Source organism: Canis aureus, chromosome 33 (assembly GCF_053574225.1).
Source record: "Canis aureus isolate CA01 chromosome 33, VMU_Caureus_v.1.0, whole genome shotgun sequence".
NCBI lineage: Eukaryota > Metazoa > Chordata > Mammalia > Carnivora > Canidae > Canis > Canis aureus.
The window spans coordinates 31076545-31094637 of record NC_135643.1 but is presented as its reverse complement, the minus strand read 5'-3'; the positions used below and the strand labels follow the sequence as shown (position 1 = coordinate 31094637).

At 39.2% G+C, this 18093-nt stretch overlaps 1 protein-coding gene across 1 annotated transcript; it reads right to left on the bottom strand.

Annotated features, from left to right (window-relative positions):
• Window positions 1-4134: 4134 nt before the first annotated feature.
• On the bottom strand, window positions 4135-16357 carry LOC144303977 (NADH dehydrogenase [ubiquinone] 1 alpha subcomplex subunit 3-like). Its single transcript, XM_077882398.1, has 2 exons — window positions 16289-16357; window positions 4135-4469 (listed from the first exon to the last, which is right to left on the bottom strand). The coding sequence occupies exons 1-2, from the start codon at window positions 16355-16357 to the stop codon at window positions 4194-4196; spliced, it is 345 nt and encodes a 114-aa protein (XP_077738524.1). The 3' UTR covers window positions 4135-4193.
• Between the last annotated feature and the right edge of the window lie 1736 nt (window positions 16358-18093).

Sequence of the window (18093 nt, the reverse complement as noted above, 5' to 3'; positions counted from 1 at the left end):
TAAATATCCATAGTTTTCAGCAGGGAAAAAGTCCACATTACATACCTCTTCCTTACATAGTTACTAATGAAGAATTTCCAGTTAAAACAAGCCCCAAAGGCATGTATCCTTTTTTTTTTACAAAGATTTATTTATTTATTCAGAGAGAGAGAGGCAGAGACACAGGCAGAGGGAGAAGCAGGCTCCATGCAGGGAGCCCGACGCGGGACTTGATCCCAGGTCTCCAGGATCACACCCCAGGCTGCAGGCGGCGCCAAACCACTGCGCCACCAGGGCTGCCCCCAAAGGCATGTATCCTATGGAAAGTTCTTTTTCTCTTTTTTCGGTTACTCATTTATGAGGAATTCTAGGAAATGATATTAATTTAGTGCCCAAGACTTTACTTTAGCCTTAAGTCCTCTCATCCAAATTCTGATGAGATTTACTATGTAAAGAGGATTAACTTTAACATTTAATTTAAGTGCCCTTAGGATTATATTATCCATAAATGTCGGTAAATAAGTATTATCTTTCTCCTTCAGTATATAAAATGTAACACTCCCATACCACACTTGTTTTCCAATAACAGTTGGCAAGTTTGGTGTGGGGTGGGGCTTTTTAAGAAATTGATGTGGAACCAGCAAAATAGGTTTAAGATGCATCTGGCACTTAAATTCTTTTATTGTCTCCCATTTACTCCAGGCTTATATAAGTTTTAGATTTAAGTAATCAGCCCCATAGTGATATCATCCATGTTTCTCAGAAGTAGGCATCTTTGTCCTCTAGATTTTAGTATTTCACGTACCTTCTCTTTCTAAATCCCTGCTAGTGAGAAACACTAAATTAATTCCACCTGACCAGCAGGAACATTGGGTCTAAAAAAACATTGCTTATGGGTGGCTCAGTGGTTGAGCAGCTACCTTTGGCTCAGGAAGTGATCCTGGAGTCCGGGGATCGAGTCCCACTCGGGCTGCCTGCGTGGAGCCTGCTTCTCCCTCTGCCTATGTCTCTGCCTCTCTCTCTGTTTGTCTCTCATGAATAAATAAAATCTTTTAAAAAATTTTTTTAAAAACCTTGCTTATCAACTTATTTACCATGAATATTTTCTTTGTGCTTCTTCCTAAACTTTATTATCACATTCCCTGTTGTTAGAACTCTGTGAACAAATCTGGCTATAAATTCATCAAAATTAGTGCTTTCAAGAAATTTCCTATAAAATCATTATCTGCAACCACTGTCCTAAATCTCACCTCTACTAAAAGTATTAGTAAAGCATTCGATTTCCAATGTCACCCAAAATTCTTATTTTCTTTATTTGTTGAGTATTTCACTTGGAGTTATAATATTAAAAAAAAAAAACCTCAAGGGTTTAGTTCATATATGAAACGTTTGGAGAACCTCCAAGGACCTTATGTAGAAATATATTTACAAAATAAGATAACACGTTAGAGATGTTACAAGGCAAATAACTAGAGTACTAAAAACAAAAGGAGAGAAGAAACAGCCAGTGCTTGCTTGGTTTCCAACCAAAACTTCACTTCTGAAAACGGCAAAACATAAAGACCTGCTTTTCATGGATTATCTTTAAAACTGAAATTGATTTCAATCAGTTCCGCCAAAGTGTATTAATCATAATAGCTACCATGAATGAAAGCGCAGTGTCAGCCACCTCTTGTATGTCACCTCTGAGCCTCTGAGCGTCAGCTGTCTCTGGGATCCTAAAGCACCTGTTGGGCTTCAGCTGCCTGTTCCCTCCACGTCCGCTAGGGCTCCTCCCAGACACCTGGGCATCCTGTGCCTCAGCATCACTCACAGCTCCTCACCTCTCACAGTCTGGAGGCTTTACCAGTTCCTTTACTTCCTGTTCTACCCTTGACCCTTGTGTCCCACGCCTTCATGTTCTGCAACCTTGGGACAGTTGCTACTACACACGCAGCCTAAGTTCCTGGAAACCCAGCCTGAGCAGAGCCCCCAGACCTGCTTGCTGGGCCTGGGAGCACAGGAGCCTGGTTTCATCTGCATCACTATGATATTTTCACAAGAGGACTCGCTAACCTCAGGATCATTAACCCTCACCCCTCATCCCGGGGCACCAGGTGCCCAGGACTTGTTCACCACCCTCACAGGAGCAACTGGAAGTGAAAAGGAATTAATACCCATGAAGTAAACATTTGATAAATGGAGGGTACGAAACAAAAACAATTTTGTTTTCCCTTTGCCATCCCCATGATACAACAGTTCACGTGTCCTTTCAGAAGGCAGTGTCACAAGAGTGTCTGTACACCAAGTAGACACAGGCTTAGTAGCATCCCCTCGTATTTGCCCCACCTCCCTCATCACTCCTGTTTCCCGAGGGTTGCACTCCCTTATCACAGCTCTAGGTAAGAGGAGTGACACGTGGCTCTGCTTTGGTCTGTCTGCTTGCTGGGAAACCGGTACACTGGTTAACTATTCCTGCATAACACAACTACCACACCTCAGTGGCATGTGACAAACAGCATTTCATTCTTTGCCAGTGGGCTGGGCAGCTGTGCTTCAAGCTGTGACTGCTGAGATGGCTCTGCTGCTAGCTGGGGGTCCGACTGGCCATAGCTCCTTGCTGCAGGCTGGGCTCAAGTCAACCCCACGTGTACTGTGTAGTAACCATGGAACTCGGACTGTAGGATCAGTGAGGGAAGTTCTTCTTACAGGGCTGGCATAAGTGTAAAAAGCACCACAGCCCCTGCTTGAGTCACGTCAACTAATATCTCGCAGACCAAAGCAAGCCATATGACTGAATCCAAGAGGGGAAGAGGCACACCTAGTGAGAAACTGCAGGGTTATGTGGTAAAGGGCCTGGGTATAGGCAACAGGTCAAGAAACCGAGCCAATGATGCAATCTATCAGATCTGGCTAAGACAAGCAGTCTTGTAACAATTTAAAAGATATCTATAGTTTACAGATGAAGAAATAACCATCCTAAGAAACAAAGGAACTTACTCAAAGTTAATCGGTTTGACTGAGCCAGGATCCTAACACAAGTCAAGTCCATCAGACTCAAAAGTCCATTTATTCAGAAATTGCAAGTGAGTGCCCACTCTGCACCAGGAAGTGTGTAAAGTATTGGGGATGCCAAAGTATCATTCTGACCTCCAAGAGCTTGAAGACTAGTGGAAAGACATACTGACATATAAGTACGATATAATCAGGTGATTGCTATAATGGAGCTGTGGGCAAGCGTGGGAGACAGGGCATCTAAGCCAGAACTCCCACGACAATCTGAATGTCCTCATTTTTCACATTTCTCCACACAGCAAGCTGCTCATTTCACAACACAGCATGTTTCCTACCCATCTCAAGAACATTTGTACAGATAAAGCTAAGAAATTCCAGCACTGTAACATCTTACTCCATAGGAATGCCCTAGGCTTTATTTATGGAAAGATAGAAATGTAGACATTCCTTCCCCAAATGAGATCAATTTCTTGCATAAGTAATCAAAGAAAAGGTAGATCTTCCGGACACATTTTATTGTTTTCCCAGAACTTAGGCTTACATACCTGTTCCTGCTAAGAGTCACAAAAGTTCCTTTTTTCTTTTTTTTTAGATTTTATTTATTTATTCACCAGAGACACAGAGAGAGAGAGGCAGAAACATAGGCAGAGGGAGAAGCAGGCTCACCCAATGCAGTTCTCAATCCCAGGACCCTGAGATCACAACCTGAGTCAAAGGCAGATGCTCAATGTTGAGCCACCCAAGGGTCCCAAAAATTACTTTTTTAATCCCAAAGTACAATACTGTTTATTCAATATAATTTCAATTTATGGCAAGGCATTTTGCATCTCACAACACAAAATATGCTGCATATGTTTATGTCACGCTAACTGGCAAAATATTATGATTTATATTTTTATCTTTCTTCCTTCCAATCATTACCATCTTCATTCAAAAGACTTAGAATGAAATTATTAATAGCAATGAAATGAAAGAAGGTATCAGAGGAAAGAAGGCTTTGTCCTATTATTAGTTACCACCCAGAATTTGTACCAGTGGTTTTCTATCCTGGCTACATATCAGAATTAGAATCCATTTTTGAAAAATGTTCAGGCCACATAGAGCAAATAAATCAGAATTTCTGGATGTCGTCTGGATATCATCTTTTTTTTTTTTCTGGGGTCACTCTATGCATTTTATTGACTACAGGGAAGAGGCCACCTCCATGTCACCAGAGGTGCTCACAATTTCTTCAGCCACTCCAGGCTGGGGCCCTGGGGGTCCTGGGGGTGTCTGGGCATGTCGGGCATGTTCCCATCATCTCGGAGGGGCACTGGATAGTTGTGGGGTGTGGCCTGGTTGATCATGGTGGCATATTTGGTGAAGGGACTGAAGATGGGCAGAATCACAGCGAGGCCCCGCATGGTGAAGGACGCAACCAGCACCGGCTCTTTGGCCCAGGCGTCCTTGAGGAAGGCAGCGAGTCTCCCGGCCACCTTGGTCTCTGCGGCGGCAGCCTGGATATCATCATTTTTAAAAAGCTTCTTAGGTGATTATAATGACAAGCCAGGACTGAGAAACACTGTTCTTCTATACCATAAACCTAGATTTTCCCCATTTTAACTTGATTTCTTTCCTTAGCATAAAGTTGCTATTTGAGATGTTAAGGTATATCCAGTATCCTCAGTAAAAATGTTTTAATTCACTTATTCAACAAATATTTGCTGAGTGCCTGCTACATCCCCCATGCTACTACATACAGAGGGGAGGTAAAGAGTACTGAGCAGGAGCCATAGTCCCTTTCTTTAGGGAGATTATGGAACAAAAAGCAAACATTTAACAAGTAAACAAAGGCTATTTAAAAAGTAAACCAAAATATTATAAATTATAAGTGGCATGAAGTAAAAGCCTGCCTGAGGACATTACATATAAGCTGAGATTTGGGGGATAAATGGGAATTTACTAGACAAGGAGCTGGAGAAAGAGTTTTCCAGACAGAGGAACAGCACGTGCAAACATGCTGAGACAAAGGGTTAGGCTTGTTCAGGGAACTGAAAAAAAGGAGCTGTGGTTGGGACAATGTGAGGTGGGAGAAGGGGCTAGGCTGAGGGGCCCACATGGTTAGGGGGTCCGGTTGTGTTAAGAACTATATAGTATGCTCTAAGTACAATAAGAAGCTTTCAGATATTTAGAAATGGGGAGAGGAGGTGAGGGAGAGTGACAAAATCCAATTTACCTCAATTAAAGGGAATGAGTGCTCCTCCTTAACCTACCAGGAGACATTTCAAGAGTCAAATGCTCAGAAACTATGAAATGATTAGTGGAATCATTTAATAAAGTGTTTATGAAAATAAAGCATATATTTATAAATCACAAACACACACACACACACACACACACACACACCGTTGTCACCTAAAGTTTATTCATACTAACTAGTAGAACAGTTCATGTCAATAGTGGTACTGGAGTGCCTGGGTGGCTCAGTTGGTTCAGCATCTGACTCTTGATTTGGACCCAGGCCATTATCTCAGAGTTGTGAGATTCAGCTCTATCTGGGGCTCCCCTCCATGCATGGAACCTACTTATATTCTCTCTCTCCCTCTGCTCCTCCCCCTCCACACACATTCTCTCTCACTCTCTCCCTCAAAAAAAAAAAAAAATACTCAGCTGTACTGTTCCTTTTAATAACTAATTTTTTAATACAGTGCTGGCTGTTCTGCAAAATTACAAGCAGTGTTTGTAATCATTCTCTTTTATTGCCAAACCTAATTGCTGTCTTTGTTATTGTAGAACCTGAGTTCCTTCTGAAGAGGATGAAACACTCATCCATTTGCCCAGGAAAGGCAGTATTATTTTAAGGAAAATGTTGCTTTGATTTTCATTGATGATCTTTAGCCAGTTGATAAATCTTCAAAGAGAAACTTATACCTACATACAAGTATGATGGATTTCTGATACGCTAATAAGATCGGTCCTATGAAGAATCCCAGGAAGATAAATATACTCTGGGAACAAATGGCTTTTTTGCTAAATGACAGATTCATTGGTTTTAATGACTTCTTCCAAGCCTTCCTTCGGCAAATATGGTGCCTCAAAACAAATCACCAGTAGTGTGTTTAAATTATAATTTAATGACTTAAATGAATCATCTATGTGTTCGTTTAAACAAATAAGTGTGATCCTTTATATTAATTTATGAGGACTGTCATAACAAATTCTACAAACTTGGTGGCTTACAGCAACAGGAATATATTTTCTCATGGTTCTGGAGGCCAAAGTCCAAAATTGCCAAATTTTCCACTTTAGAGGAAAATCCTTCCTTGCCTCTTCTAGCTTCTGACACTCTGGCTTGCAGCGACATAACTCCAGTCTCTGTCTTTACATGGTCTTCTTCCCTGAGTCTCTCTCTGTCTCCAGTCTCCATCTTACAAGGACACATCACTGGATGTAGAGCCCATCCAAAATCTAAAATGATCTCATCTCAATATCCTTAATTGCATCTAGAAAGACTGTTTTCAAAAAAGGTCACATTCATGGGTACTGGGGGTAGGACTTGAATATATCTCTCTAGAGCACAAAATTCAATGCACTATACTCTCATAAGCTAAGTAGTTAATATTATGATTGGCTATAAATGAAAAAGCTCTCAAAATAATAGCAGCGTAACCAAGAATAATTTATTTTTCTCTCAAGATAAAGCTCAAGTAGGAGGACAATGTCAATATAGCTCATATATAGGCCAGGGTATCAAGGACTCAAACTCTTTCTATCTTGTTTATATAAGAGAATGGCCTCTATTCTTAAATTTGCCTCATGAAGCAAAATAACTACTCTATCTCCAACCACCATTTCTGCATCCCAAATACCTGGAAAGTAAAAAGATAAACAGAAGAATATAGCTTTTTCTTTTAACAAAACTTATTGAAAACTGTTCATATCACTACCATTTACATCTCATTGCCAGAATTTAGTCATATGGCAAACCTAGCTGCAAGGGAAGCTAGGAATTCTAGTTTCTATTCTGGGTGGGCATTTGCCCCCCTAAAATTTAAGGATTCCATTACTGAAGAAGAATCGGAAAGTGGTATTGAAGAACACAAAAACATCTCTGCTCCAATGGCGAAATAACCGCCCAGGATTGTTCTTGAAGAACTAAACATCCTGAGTTGCTATGTTCTATAAAAAAAAAAAAAAAAAAAAAACAATGCCTGCACAGGCCTGAATTTACTCTAATCTCTGAAGTGAGCATATTTTTACACTTGTTTCCCTTTGGATTTCTTTTCCCTAATTATTACCTAATTTGCTTGTTTGATCTCCATAGAATACTGTGATGTCTCCACCAAATGTACCAGTTAAAAAACTATTACATTTATTGGCCAGTATAACAGTCATTCCAATTCCCTTGACTGCTAATCCTTTCTTGAGGTACTATCCCCCTGTATCTCATTGGGGTAAGGACATGAATGGAAAGCAAAGGAGCATGATTCAAGTAACAGGGGGATTGCATCCTAAAGAAGGAAGGAACTAAGTGGACTTGGGAGATAACAGAAGCAGCAGCAGCTTCCGTCCCAGCAGGAAATGAGCAGTTCGTTTTACCTCCAAATGTGACTGAAGAACAACTGTTTGACAATTGAAACTTAAGGCTGAGTAGTAACCGGGCATCTCATCTGAGCTGATGGAAGAAAGACATGCCTCAGGAGCTCCCATAATGGTAACATTCAGAGTCAATTATAGACCATGGCATTAACTGGGGGAGTTAGCTTAGTGTAGCAGAAAGGAGATGGAGGAGGAAAATCTGCTCTATGAAATAGAATTCATTGGAATGAGATCAGGAAACAAGCCCCAGTAGGCCAGCCAGGGTAGTGGGTCACCCTTATTCCCTACTAGAGACAAAAAAGCAAAGACAAAGAAATCCAGAAATGAAAAAAGTGCTGGGAAGTGGGGAGAAAAACTGTCAGAAGCCTCTACCGAAGATAGATTCAGAAAATACTTGTCAGATATTGCCAACCACAACCACAGAATACAGTATCCTCTGGAACTGTGCCCCAAGGAACAAGCAAGCAGAGGATATTTGCCAAGTAGTGAGTGAGGAAAACATGTCTTGATACCTTGATAGGTGGAAGTTCCACCACAACCTGCTAGTGATATCCCATTTACTAATTGTGAGGACAAGTCCAGCAAGGTAAAAATTGACTACCACTTTCTCAAATACATGTACTTTTGTACTTAAAGTACCAAGTCCGTTTCTTCATTGACCCCCATTTCTGTGGGCTCTAGTGTTAATCCTAAAAATAAGATTGTTTTTGTAATAAAACCAACAGCCAACTAATTTCAGGTCTTCAGTTTTTCTGTTCCTAGGCATACAACTTCTACACTTATCAATAAATCCATGTTTTATTATTCCCTTGAGTCTAATTAGGGAGACAAATCCTCTTATTCTGAATCACTATTAAAAGGGGCAAATCCATATCTCCCATTTATAAACCTATGAAGGGAAATCCTCTGAATTCAGGCCCTGGCAGAAGAATTCATGTGTATCCAAAATGGTAGAGAACGAAAGATTTCTTTCACTCTCATAATTTGGAGCACAGATTTCATAGTCCCCAAAATATTAAAAAAGAAGAAGTAGCTTAAGTAACATACCAACCATTACCAAAAGTGGTGAAATGGTTGTGTGATTAAAAAGAACTTTTGTCTATTGTTGGATCAGACACCCATCATCTGACCAGCTGTAGCTCAGATGATTTTTTCCTTCCCGAATGTTCTTTTTTTTCTTTCACATCTATAATAAGGGGAGCAAATCCCCTACAAACACTACAGAGTTCACATAAAAATAATATAAGGAAACAGATGTGAGGGCATTTGGTGCAGTACAATGAAATATATAGATGCAAGATGTTCGTATTTCTACAAGAATGAACACTTCCCTCTAGGAGTATTTTGCTCAGTATTTTGCTCACTTTGACTCACCACAGGACCAGTGTAATTGCCAGAGTGTTGAGAGGATTTTGTTTTATGTTCATTGTTATATAGTTCGTGTTCCCATTTCATCTTTTAGGTCTTTATCTTGATTCTTTGATTTGTTTGCTGAATTTTCATTTTGCTTGCTCAGGAATAAAAATCTTCTGTTTGTGATCCCTCCACTGCACAGTTTTCTCATTCCGCAGCATGGAATTGTTGGTGTGTCTTTAAAGGCTTCATTCAGGGGACCACACAGGCTTAAACAAGGAGTGACTTCAGTTGTTCTTTCATTGCTGATTAACTTAGCAAATCTTAGAAAGACAAGAGAACAAGTTAGTTCAGTGGATGATTTGGTGGAAGAGGGGAGCAGGGATCCTCAGCCATGCACTCTGCCTTCCAACCCCAGGAAGCCTTTGAAACACATACTGAGACAAGGATGTTTTTCCTTCACACCAGACTCCATCCACCCTGGCCTCCAATTTTTCTGACAATAATAATCACAGTAGCTTTTTGAGGAACCTCAACTGAACCAAAGAGTAAGACAAAAAGAGTCACCTACTGAACAAAAATACCAACTTTACTCCTGATGCAGACTGGATTAGAAGACTTAGCTTATCATGAGAACTGAAATGAGTTTGTTCATTCCCAATATTTACTCTCATTGTCAGAACAGCCTACCTAAAGAAAAGTGTGAGACCATGAGGCACACACTCTTACCCAGGTCACTGCCTCCACTTCTCTAAGCAGAGAGTGGAAAGAAGCACACCAACTCCCCTCACACACAGGACTTTTAATAGAATAGTTCCCCACAAGCAAGGAAATTTGAGTAATGGCTATCACTAGACAAACACGTCACCAAGAGGAAGAAGGAATTGGTCCAAAGGTTGGGAGTACATAGAGACCATCATTCCTCACAGAAACCAGGACTCAAGGGAGAGATTTCTCTCTAATAAATACTAATAGCTAACACTTATTGAGTTCTCACTATGTGCTAGATACTGCTCTAGAAGCTTTACCTAGATTAACTCATTTGATCCTCGTAAGAAGCTTTTCCCATAAAGTACCATTGTTATCCATTGTTATCTCCATTCTACCGATGAGGAAACTGAGGCACAGAAAAGTTAAGTAACAGGAGAGAAAAGAAAATCATGTCCAAGCAGAAGACTCACCAGAAGGCAAAGCAACATTGTATCACTTATAGGAATTCCTGGAAAGTCCAGCCCAGATGGAAGAGTTTCTTTTCTTCTATATTTAGGGTTTCTCTTCCCAATACAGCCAAGGCTGTAAGAAAATCCCAACACACAGTGCTGCTCACGAACTGGGCTGGCCTTGATGGGTACGACAGGAAGGACAGGAGGAATGTTCTCTCTTCAAAATATCTCCCCCTTTGGCTGGGGTGGAACCTGCAGGAAGTCCCCACTGACTTCTCTGCTGGCATTATTGCAACCAAAATCAGCTGTAAAACATAAGTGTGATTAAAATGGGGTAAAGATGAGTTATAAACAGGGACGCCTGGGTGGCTCAGCCGTTGAGCGTCTACCTTTGGCTCAGATCCCGGGGTCCTGGGATGGAGTCCCACATTGGTCTCCCCGCAGGGAGCCTGCTTCTCTTTCTGCCTATGTCTCTGGGCTTCCCTTTGTGTCTCTCATGAATAAATAAATAAAATCTTTATTTAAAAAAACGATTATTATAAACAGGATTTATCTCCTTGCAACATGTGAATGTAAAGGTGGGGGTTAGCTCCAGGAAAAGAGCCCTAAGGAAATGAGACCGATTGAAGAAAGGTGAGAAGAAGGAAAGAGCATTCTCAAGCTGGAGAGCTTGGTGAGAAGGGCTCACAGATGTCCAGGAAGCAATGTGAGGGCCCCACGACTAAAAGTGTAAATACAGAACAGGGGATGGTCTGCCCCTCTCTCATGCCTTCACTTTATTCGACCTGATGTTCCCAAGCCCTTTGAGGGGGAAGTTTTCTTTTAAAAAAAAAAATTTATTTATTTATTCATGAGAGACACACAGAGAGAGGCAGAGATTTAGGCAGAGGGAGAAGCAGGCTCCATGCAGCGAGCCTGATGTGGGACTTGATCCGAGGTCTCCAGGATCACGCCCTGGGCCAAAGGCAGACACTTAACCGCTGATCCACTGAGGCATCCCAAGAGAGAAGTTTTCTTATAAAATCCCTCTCATTTGCCAAAAGGTCATTATTGCCTGTCTATATTAGAACAAGAACACTCTTCTGTCCCTGAATCTCTTCAACTATCCATTGCCACCAATACATGCCCTGAGAGTCTGTAAAGTCAGCAATGATACAAAAGACATCAGTTCCAGGATGTGATATATAAATATAGATTATAAGGATACCTGGGTCGCTCAGTGGTCTGCCTTAAGCTCAGGGCCTGATCCTGGAGACCCGGGATCAAGTCCCACATTGGGCTCCCTGCATGGAGCCTGCTTCTCCCTCTGCCTGTGTGTGTCTCTGCCTCTCTCTCTGTGTCTGTCATGAGTAAATAAATAAAATCGTTTTAAAAATAAAATAAAAATAAAATAAATATAGGTTATACATAAATACATGTTTTTATATAATCTGTATATAATTTTATATATAACTATATATTTACATATCAGTATATTTATATATACAGGCTATATATAGGCTATATATATACTTTACATATGAAACATCAGTTCTATAATATCAGTTCTCCCCTTCAATATATTAGTTTCCTGTGGCTCCTATAACAAATTATCACAAACTGGGTGGCTTCAACAGAAATTTATTCTCTCACAGTTTTGGAAGCCAAAAGTCAAAAATCAAAGTGTTGGCAGGACTGTATTCCCTCCAGAGGCTCTAGGGGAGAAATCTTCCTTTCCTCCTCCATCTTCCCGTGGCTGTCCACACTCCTTTGCTTCCTTGACTTCTGGCCACACCACTCTGATCTCTGTCTCCATGCTCATATTGTCTTCAATATATGAGCAAATTCAATATGTAGCAAATTCTTTGCAACATCTTCTCCTCGTCATTCAGTCTCAAATTTTTTTCTGTCTTTCTGTCAAAATCACTTTATTAAAGATCTATCCAGATAATCCAGGAGGATTTCATCATCTCAAGATTTTTTTAAAGTATTTTATTTATTTATTTGAGAGAAAGAGAAAGAACAGGGGGAGGGGGAGAAGCAGACTCACCACTGAGCAGGGAGCCCAACATGGGGCTTGATCCCAGGACCCTAGGATCATGACCTGAGCCTAAGGCAAGTGCTTAATCAACTGAGCCACCCAGGCACAACCTCATCATCTCAAGATTTTTAACTTAATTATATTTGCAAAGGCAATTTTACCAAATAAATTGGCATTCACAAGTTCTAGGGACTAAAATGGAGCCATATATTTCGGGGCACTACCATTCAACCTACTATATTCCATCAGAAGAACAAGCGAAAAAAAATGAGAAAATAAATGGAGTAATAGAGCCTCACCTCATGCCACTTCATCAAGTTAAATACTAAAATGAGAGATTGTATGGCAATGCCCTGAAAAAGTGTACCAGAAAAGAGCACTGAGTAACTGTCCCAACAATTTTGACAACCAGGCATGTGATCTTAGATGATTCATTTAAGGCTTTCAGGGCCTCAGTTTTCTAATCTGTAAAAGAGGGTTGTTTGGATGTTCCTTGAGTATCTTCCAATCTCAACATCTTATGATCCCACAGAAATTTCCACATATATTGTAGAGCCCAGTATGCACACTGTTAGAAAACAGACAAAAGTAATGTTATTATCCAGCAAACATTGCTGAATGCCTTCTTTTTGCCAGGAAAATGAAGAGGGTTCTGCACATCAATACATAAGCTATCGCACTAACTCAAGCAATCAGCAGAATCTCTCAGTGATGCTAAAATCAACAAGCCCCCCTCCCCAACAAAATTAAACTGTTTTAAACAAGTCTACCCTACCCAAAAGGGGGGGAAAAGGGTAAGAAGAAAAACCTGGCATAACGAATCTGAAGCAAAGTGGCCTGGTTGCCACTAAACATACCTGATTTTGTTCTGTGCTAGGGAGATACTGTGCTGCAAAAGAAAGAGTATGCATTCTGGAGATTCAGTTCGATCTGAAATTGATCCCAATTCTATGAGATCTTGAAAAAGTCATTTAACCTTCCCAAATCTCTCTGCTTTTGTGGAAAATGGGAAAACCACAAGAATGCCATGGGGAAATAGTGAGAACGCAAGTGGAGAAGGTATGGAAGTCATTCAGTGGCAGCTGCCTGGCATGTGCTGTTTCCTTCTGTTTGCCCTGCCCAGGAGAGAGTAAATAGATCTGACCTTAGACAAAGCTGTAAAGTGTTTGAAGTTCACTTTTCACCTGCTTTCCCCTACTTGTCTTTTCCCTCTTAATGGTAACCCTTCCAGGCAAGGAATTTGTCATTTATAGATGTTTATTTAAAAAACGGAAATTACTCATACCAAAATGTTACCCGTAGCAGACTTCTGATTATTTTGTCTCTCACTGTGGAATGTATGTCACAGAATATATAAATGTGAGCAAGCAGGTGACAGAAGATCAGGGTGTGGGAGCAGAGAAGCTGATTTTAAAGTCCTCTGAAATGAAACTAGCCCCTCGGCAGACCCAAAGGAAGATTCTCATTAGGTATTTTAGAATTGCATGCAAGGACTGAATGCAACAGCATGTTGATTCCTCTCTTTCTTACAAAGTCAAGCTGAAAGCTAGAAACTCATTCTAATCTGCTGTGATTTAAATAATGACAGTACATATTCATAAGAATAAGAAGCCTATCCCATTGTCACATTTGCCTTCCCCAAATTTACTTAATGGGAACACTTCTCCTTCCCCAAGATATCAAGATGTATGATAAATGTTTTCTGAAAGAAATTTATGTCGTGTGGATATTTGATAAGTTTTTCAATGCCAATCCTTCCCCACAGCTCTTATCCAAGAGTACAACAAATTAGATTTCTTGTTTCTTTTCATATAAATACATTTAAAAACCAAGTGGCAAAAGATACTGAATATAATCCAGGCCAGTTAATGTTTATATGGAACACTGTGTTTATAAGGAGAAAAAAATTCTTCATAAATTCTGAATTTGTTGTAGTTTCAATACAGTTTCAATACAGTAGCATAATTGGCCAGGCCTTTCGACATCAAGTATTAAGATGAATGAAAAGGGATTATTTTTACCTTCCCAGTGCCAAAACATTCTACTGATTAGAATTGGCACAGGATACGTCATCTAAAAATATTCCAATTCGTCATTTTCTGCTATATAAGACCATGTCACTTTTTTTTTAATTGGTCTGAGACAAGGAGGTTTTCATTAACTCTTACCAACATTATTCCAAAGAAGAGTTAGCTTCAGATAAAGCCATATACTTTTTAATTATGTGTAACTGTGCCAAGATATTCTTGGGGAGAAAAAAATAAAAAGCTCCCTCACAACCCTTACTAAGAATCTTACCATGGGGACTTTGCTCTTATTTAAATTAAGAGTCAATCCTTTATTAAATATATTCTAACTAAAAAAAAATATATATATATATATTCTAACTAGCTATTACTATTATGGGAAAATCACCTCTATGAATGAGGAGATTAGGGGTAGGAGAGGCAGGGAGAGTCTGAACTAAATTGTTTGTTCTTTACAATTCATCAACACTCAGAGAATGCTTTCGTAAAAACATAAAGCATTACTTTTACATTTTAAGTATTATCCTATATAGAATGTAGTGTGCAGTTAAACTTTGTGCTAGAGCTTAAGGACTTCATGAGTTCACTAGGGAATGAGAAAACACCTTTGGTAAATAAATTAGAAGTACTTAAAGGATTGATATTTCAGTTCTCTATATGAGTCGGAGAGTTTTCCCATTCTAGTTATTATTTATCCTATTCTTTATTTGTTTTTGTTGTCAAAATTATAAGCAGATAGAAATTATAGGAAATGTTGATATATTGTATATGTATATATGTGTATAAATGTTTATCACACATTTATAAAGGATGACCTATCTGAAATCATAATGCTTTACATGGACCTCCTATTGGGAATATTTAAATATATATTAATTTTTCTATATATGGACAACAGAATATTGACAGAGAATATATTCACATTTATGTGACTCTTTTAAACCATGTTTCTTAATTAAAAAGGGTGAAAAATTAAACAAAACACTATCATAAAGTTTAATGTTACTTCTAACTAGATAGCTCTGATTTAGCTTATGATGACTTATTTGTATAAGCTTTTTTTTTTTTTTAAATAAGTTGGAATTCAAGTATAAAGAATGAAAATCTGGCCAGAACAAAAACCTAAAAAAAAAAAAAAGAAAAAAAAAGAAAACCATTGTTCAAAATAATAATGACAACCACAATCAATGACTTACAAAATAATGAGATATTTTTCAACTCAGCAGTAATATTTACCTTTTTTTTTTAAACATTTTATCTGTTTATTCTTGAGAAACACAGACAGAGGCAGAGAGAGAAGCAGGCTCCATGCAGAGAGCCCAATGCAGAACTTGATCCTGGGACTCCAGGACTCCAGGATCATGCCCTGAGCCGAAGGCAGAAGCTCAACTGCTGAGCCACTCAGTGTCCCAACAGTAATACTTATCAACTAACACCTAATAGTTATTTAAAAAAAAAGTGACTATTACATCAGAGTCGGCTTGGTTATTAGCTGTTTTGAAGATCTAGATTCACATCAATTTCATAGTTTTCAGATGTCTGGCAGGAAATCAGACATAATAAATCAATTAAAATCAATAAACTTTATCCAGATCAGCAATTCACTGTATTTTAGAGAGAATTAAGTTTTTCTCATTTCACAAAAAAAATGTTGATTTTTGTTGTTTTCTCCCTATTCCTCAACTCCACATATCATATCTTTGTCTTTCACTATCTATATAGGTCATAGCAGGTTGTCAGGGGCCAATGACCCAGTAATAAATAGAATACAGACATAGGGGACACCTGCGTAGCTCAATGGTTGAGCGTCTGCCTTTGGCTCAGGGCGTGATCCCGGATTCCCAGGGTCGAGTCCCTCATCGGGCTCCTTGCATGGAGCCTGCTTCTCCTCCCTCTGCCTGTTTCTGCCTCTCTTTTTCTGTGTGTCTCTCATGAATAAATAAATAAAATATTTTTTAAAAAGAGAATACAGAAGTAGGATCCTAGGGGGCAGCCAGGACTCTTGCACATGGTAACAGAGGGATAATTCAAGGGCTCCATTGCTTCTACCCCAGCATTATGGCTCAAATACCTCTGTCCTGGCAGACTCCTCATTCTGCATGGGCTGTATGACCACCAAACCTGGAACTTCTGGGGTATAGACTCTTTTGAGGAACTGTCACAGATATCATTACCTGTAGGAGTTTGCTGGTTTGATGGCAAAGCAAAATGATAGCAGCCTTGAACCTGATGGAAATCCTCATCTTTGCATTCCTTCAAATCCTGGGAGCCATCTATAGTCAGAATAAGCTTACTGATTGGCTTACAGATTTCCAATGAAATAATCCTTAGAGGGATCTGGAAATAATGTACTTGCCCAGTGTTTCCAAACCTCCAAAAGATATATTTAAAAGTAAAAACTAAGATAGCAACATTTAAACTAAATCACAGCATCTCTTATGATACAAATTATTATAACAAAATGATTGCAGACATGAGAAATTAACTTCACCTGTGGATAAAGTAAATTTTCCATCTAAAAATGTAATACTGTTTAAATCCAACCTGGGAAACAAAAGCCTCAAAAAAACAGTCTCCTAAAGTCATTTTGCAAACCATCCTACTCTCTACTCTCTCATCTTCCCCAGCCCTGCACCCTACCACACCAACCTAACCATTCCTCTTTTCTTTCCTTTTTTTGTGATCATTTGCATATAATTAAAAGATTTGGTTAGTCTTTTTTTTAAAACTCAGTTCATGCCCATTGAAAATCTAGAAATATTGTTTCCATCATCCAGAACTCAGCCTCACAAATTACCACAAATTAAATCTACTAAATTGAATGTATCATCTGGCTGAACCACAATCCTAAATGGTGACTCTGCTTTTTTTCCTCATTTTTATTCTGTCATTCCTTTTCCTTTCTTGATTTTTGTCTCCCTACTCAACACATTCTTGCGCAGTTAGCAAAGTGGAGAATGAGGAAAACATACATGATTTGTGTGTACCCTTTTAAGACATAAGAAGACAATAAATATTTCAAGATGAAAGGCATTTTTACCTACATTTGTAGAACCTACTTGATTTTTGTAAATCAGGAAGCAATAGAATGATATTAATGCTTTGGGAAAAGAGGGATGAGTTGTCCAAAAGATAACTGTGGCAAAAAGAATAAAGAACTATAAGGATATGGCTTTAACTTCTGCAATTCTCAGCTGCTCTCTTATAGGAGAGGAAACTAATACTAAATATTCTCCATAAATACATCCCTGAGAGAATAGATATTTCAGGGAGAGGGCATCCTGGATGGCTCAGCAGTTCAGCGCTGCCTTCAGCCCAGGGCGTGATCCTGGAGACCTGGGATCGAGTCCCACGTCAGGTTCCCTGCGTGGAGCCTGCTTCTCCCTCTGCCTGTGTCTCTGCCTCTCTCTCTCTCTCTCTCTCTCTCTCTTTCTGATGAATAAATAAAAATAAAAATCTTTTAAAAATCTATAAAAAAAAACATACTTCAGGGGAGAATGAAGAGAGCAAACTTCAAAAAAGAAAACAAGTAAGAATCCTATTGCTTTTGATTTGTACATTACATTCAGGAAAGAGAACTTTTTCACATAGTCCAGCAAAAAATGTTGGAATATGTGGATTTGAAAGAAGAAAGAGCATTTACATGCAGATAAAGATAATGATGAAAAAAATCATATTTGTTCCACGATTACTCCAACATTTTCCTTCAGGACATTTAAATATCTTTCAGTGAATCAGTGATTTCAGTTTCTTGAAGTCAGACTTGGGAAACATACTAAACACACCTGTGAGAAAACAAGCTTCTGAACAGAAAGGCAGTTTTTATAACCTCAAGAGTGACACAGACAAAAATGATCAATACCCTCCCAAGAGACAGTGTAAATATCCAAAGTGCTAATAAGTGGAGGCGGAGCCCTCATGACAGAAGGTGTGGTATGTGTACAATTTCCAGATAAGAATGAAATCATGGCACTTAAAC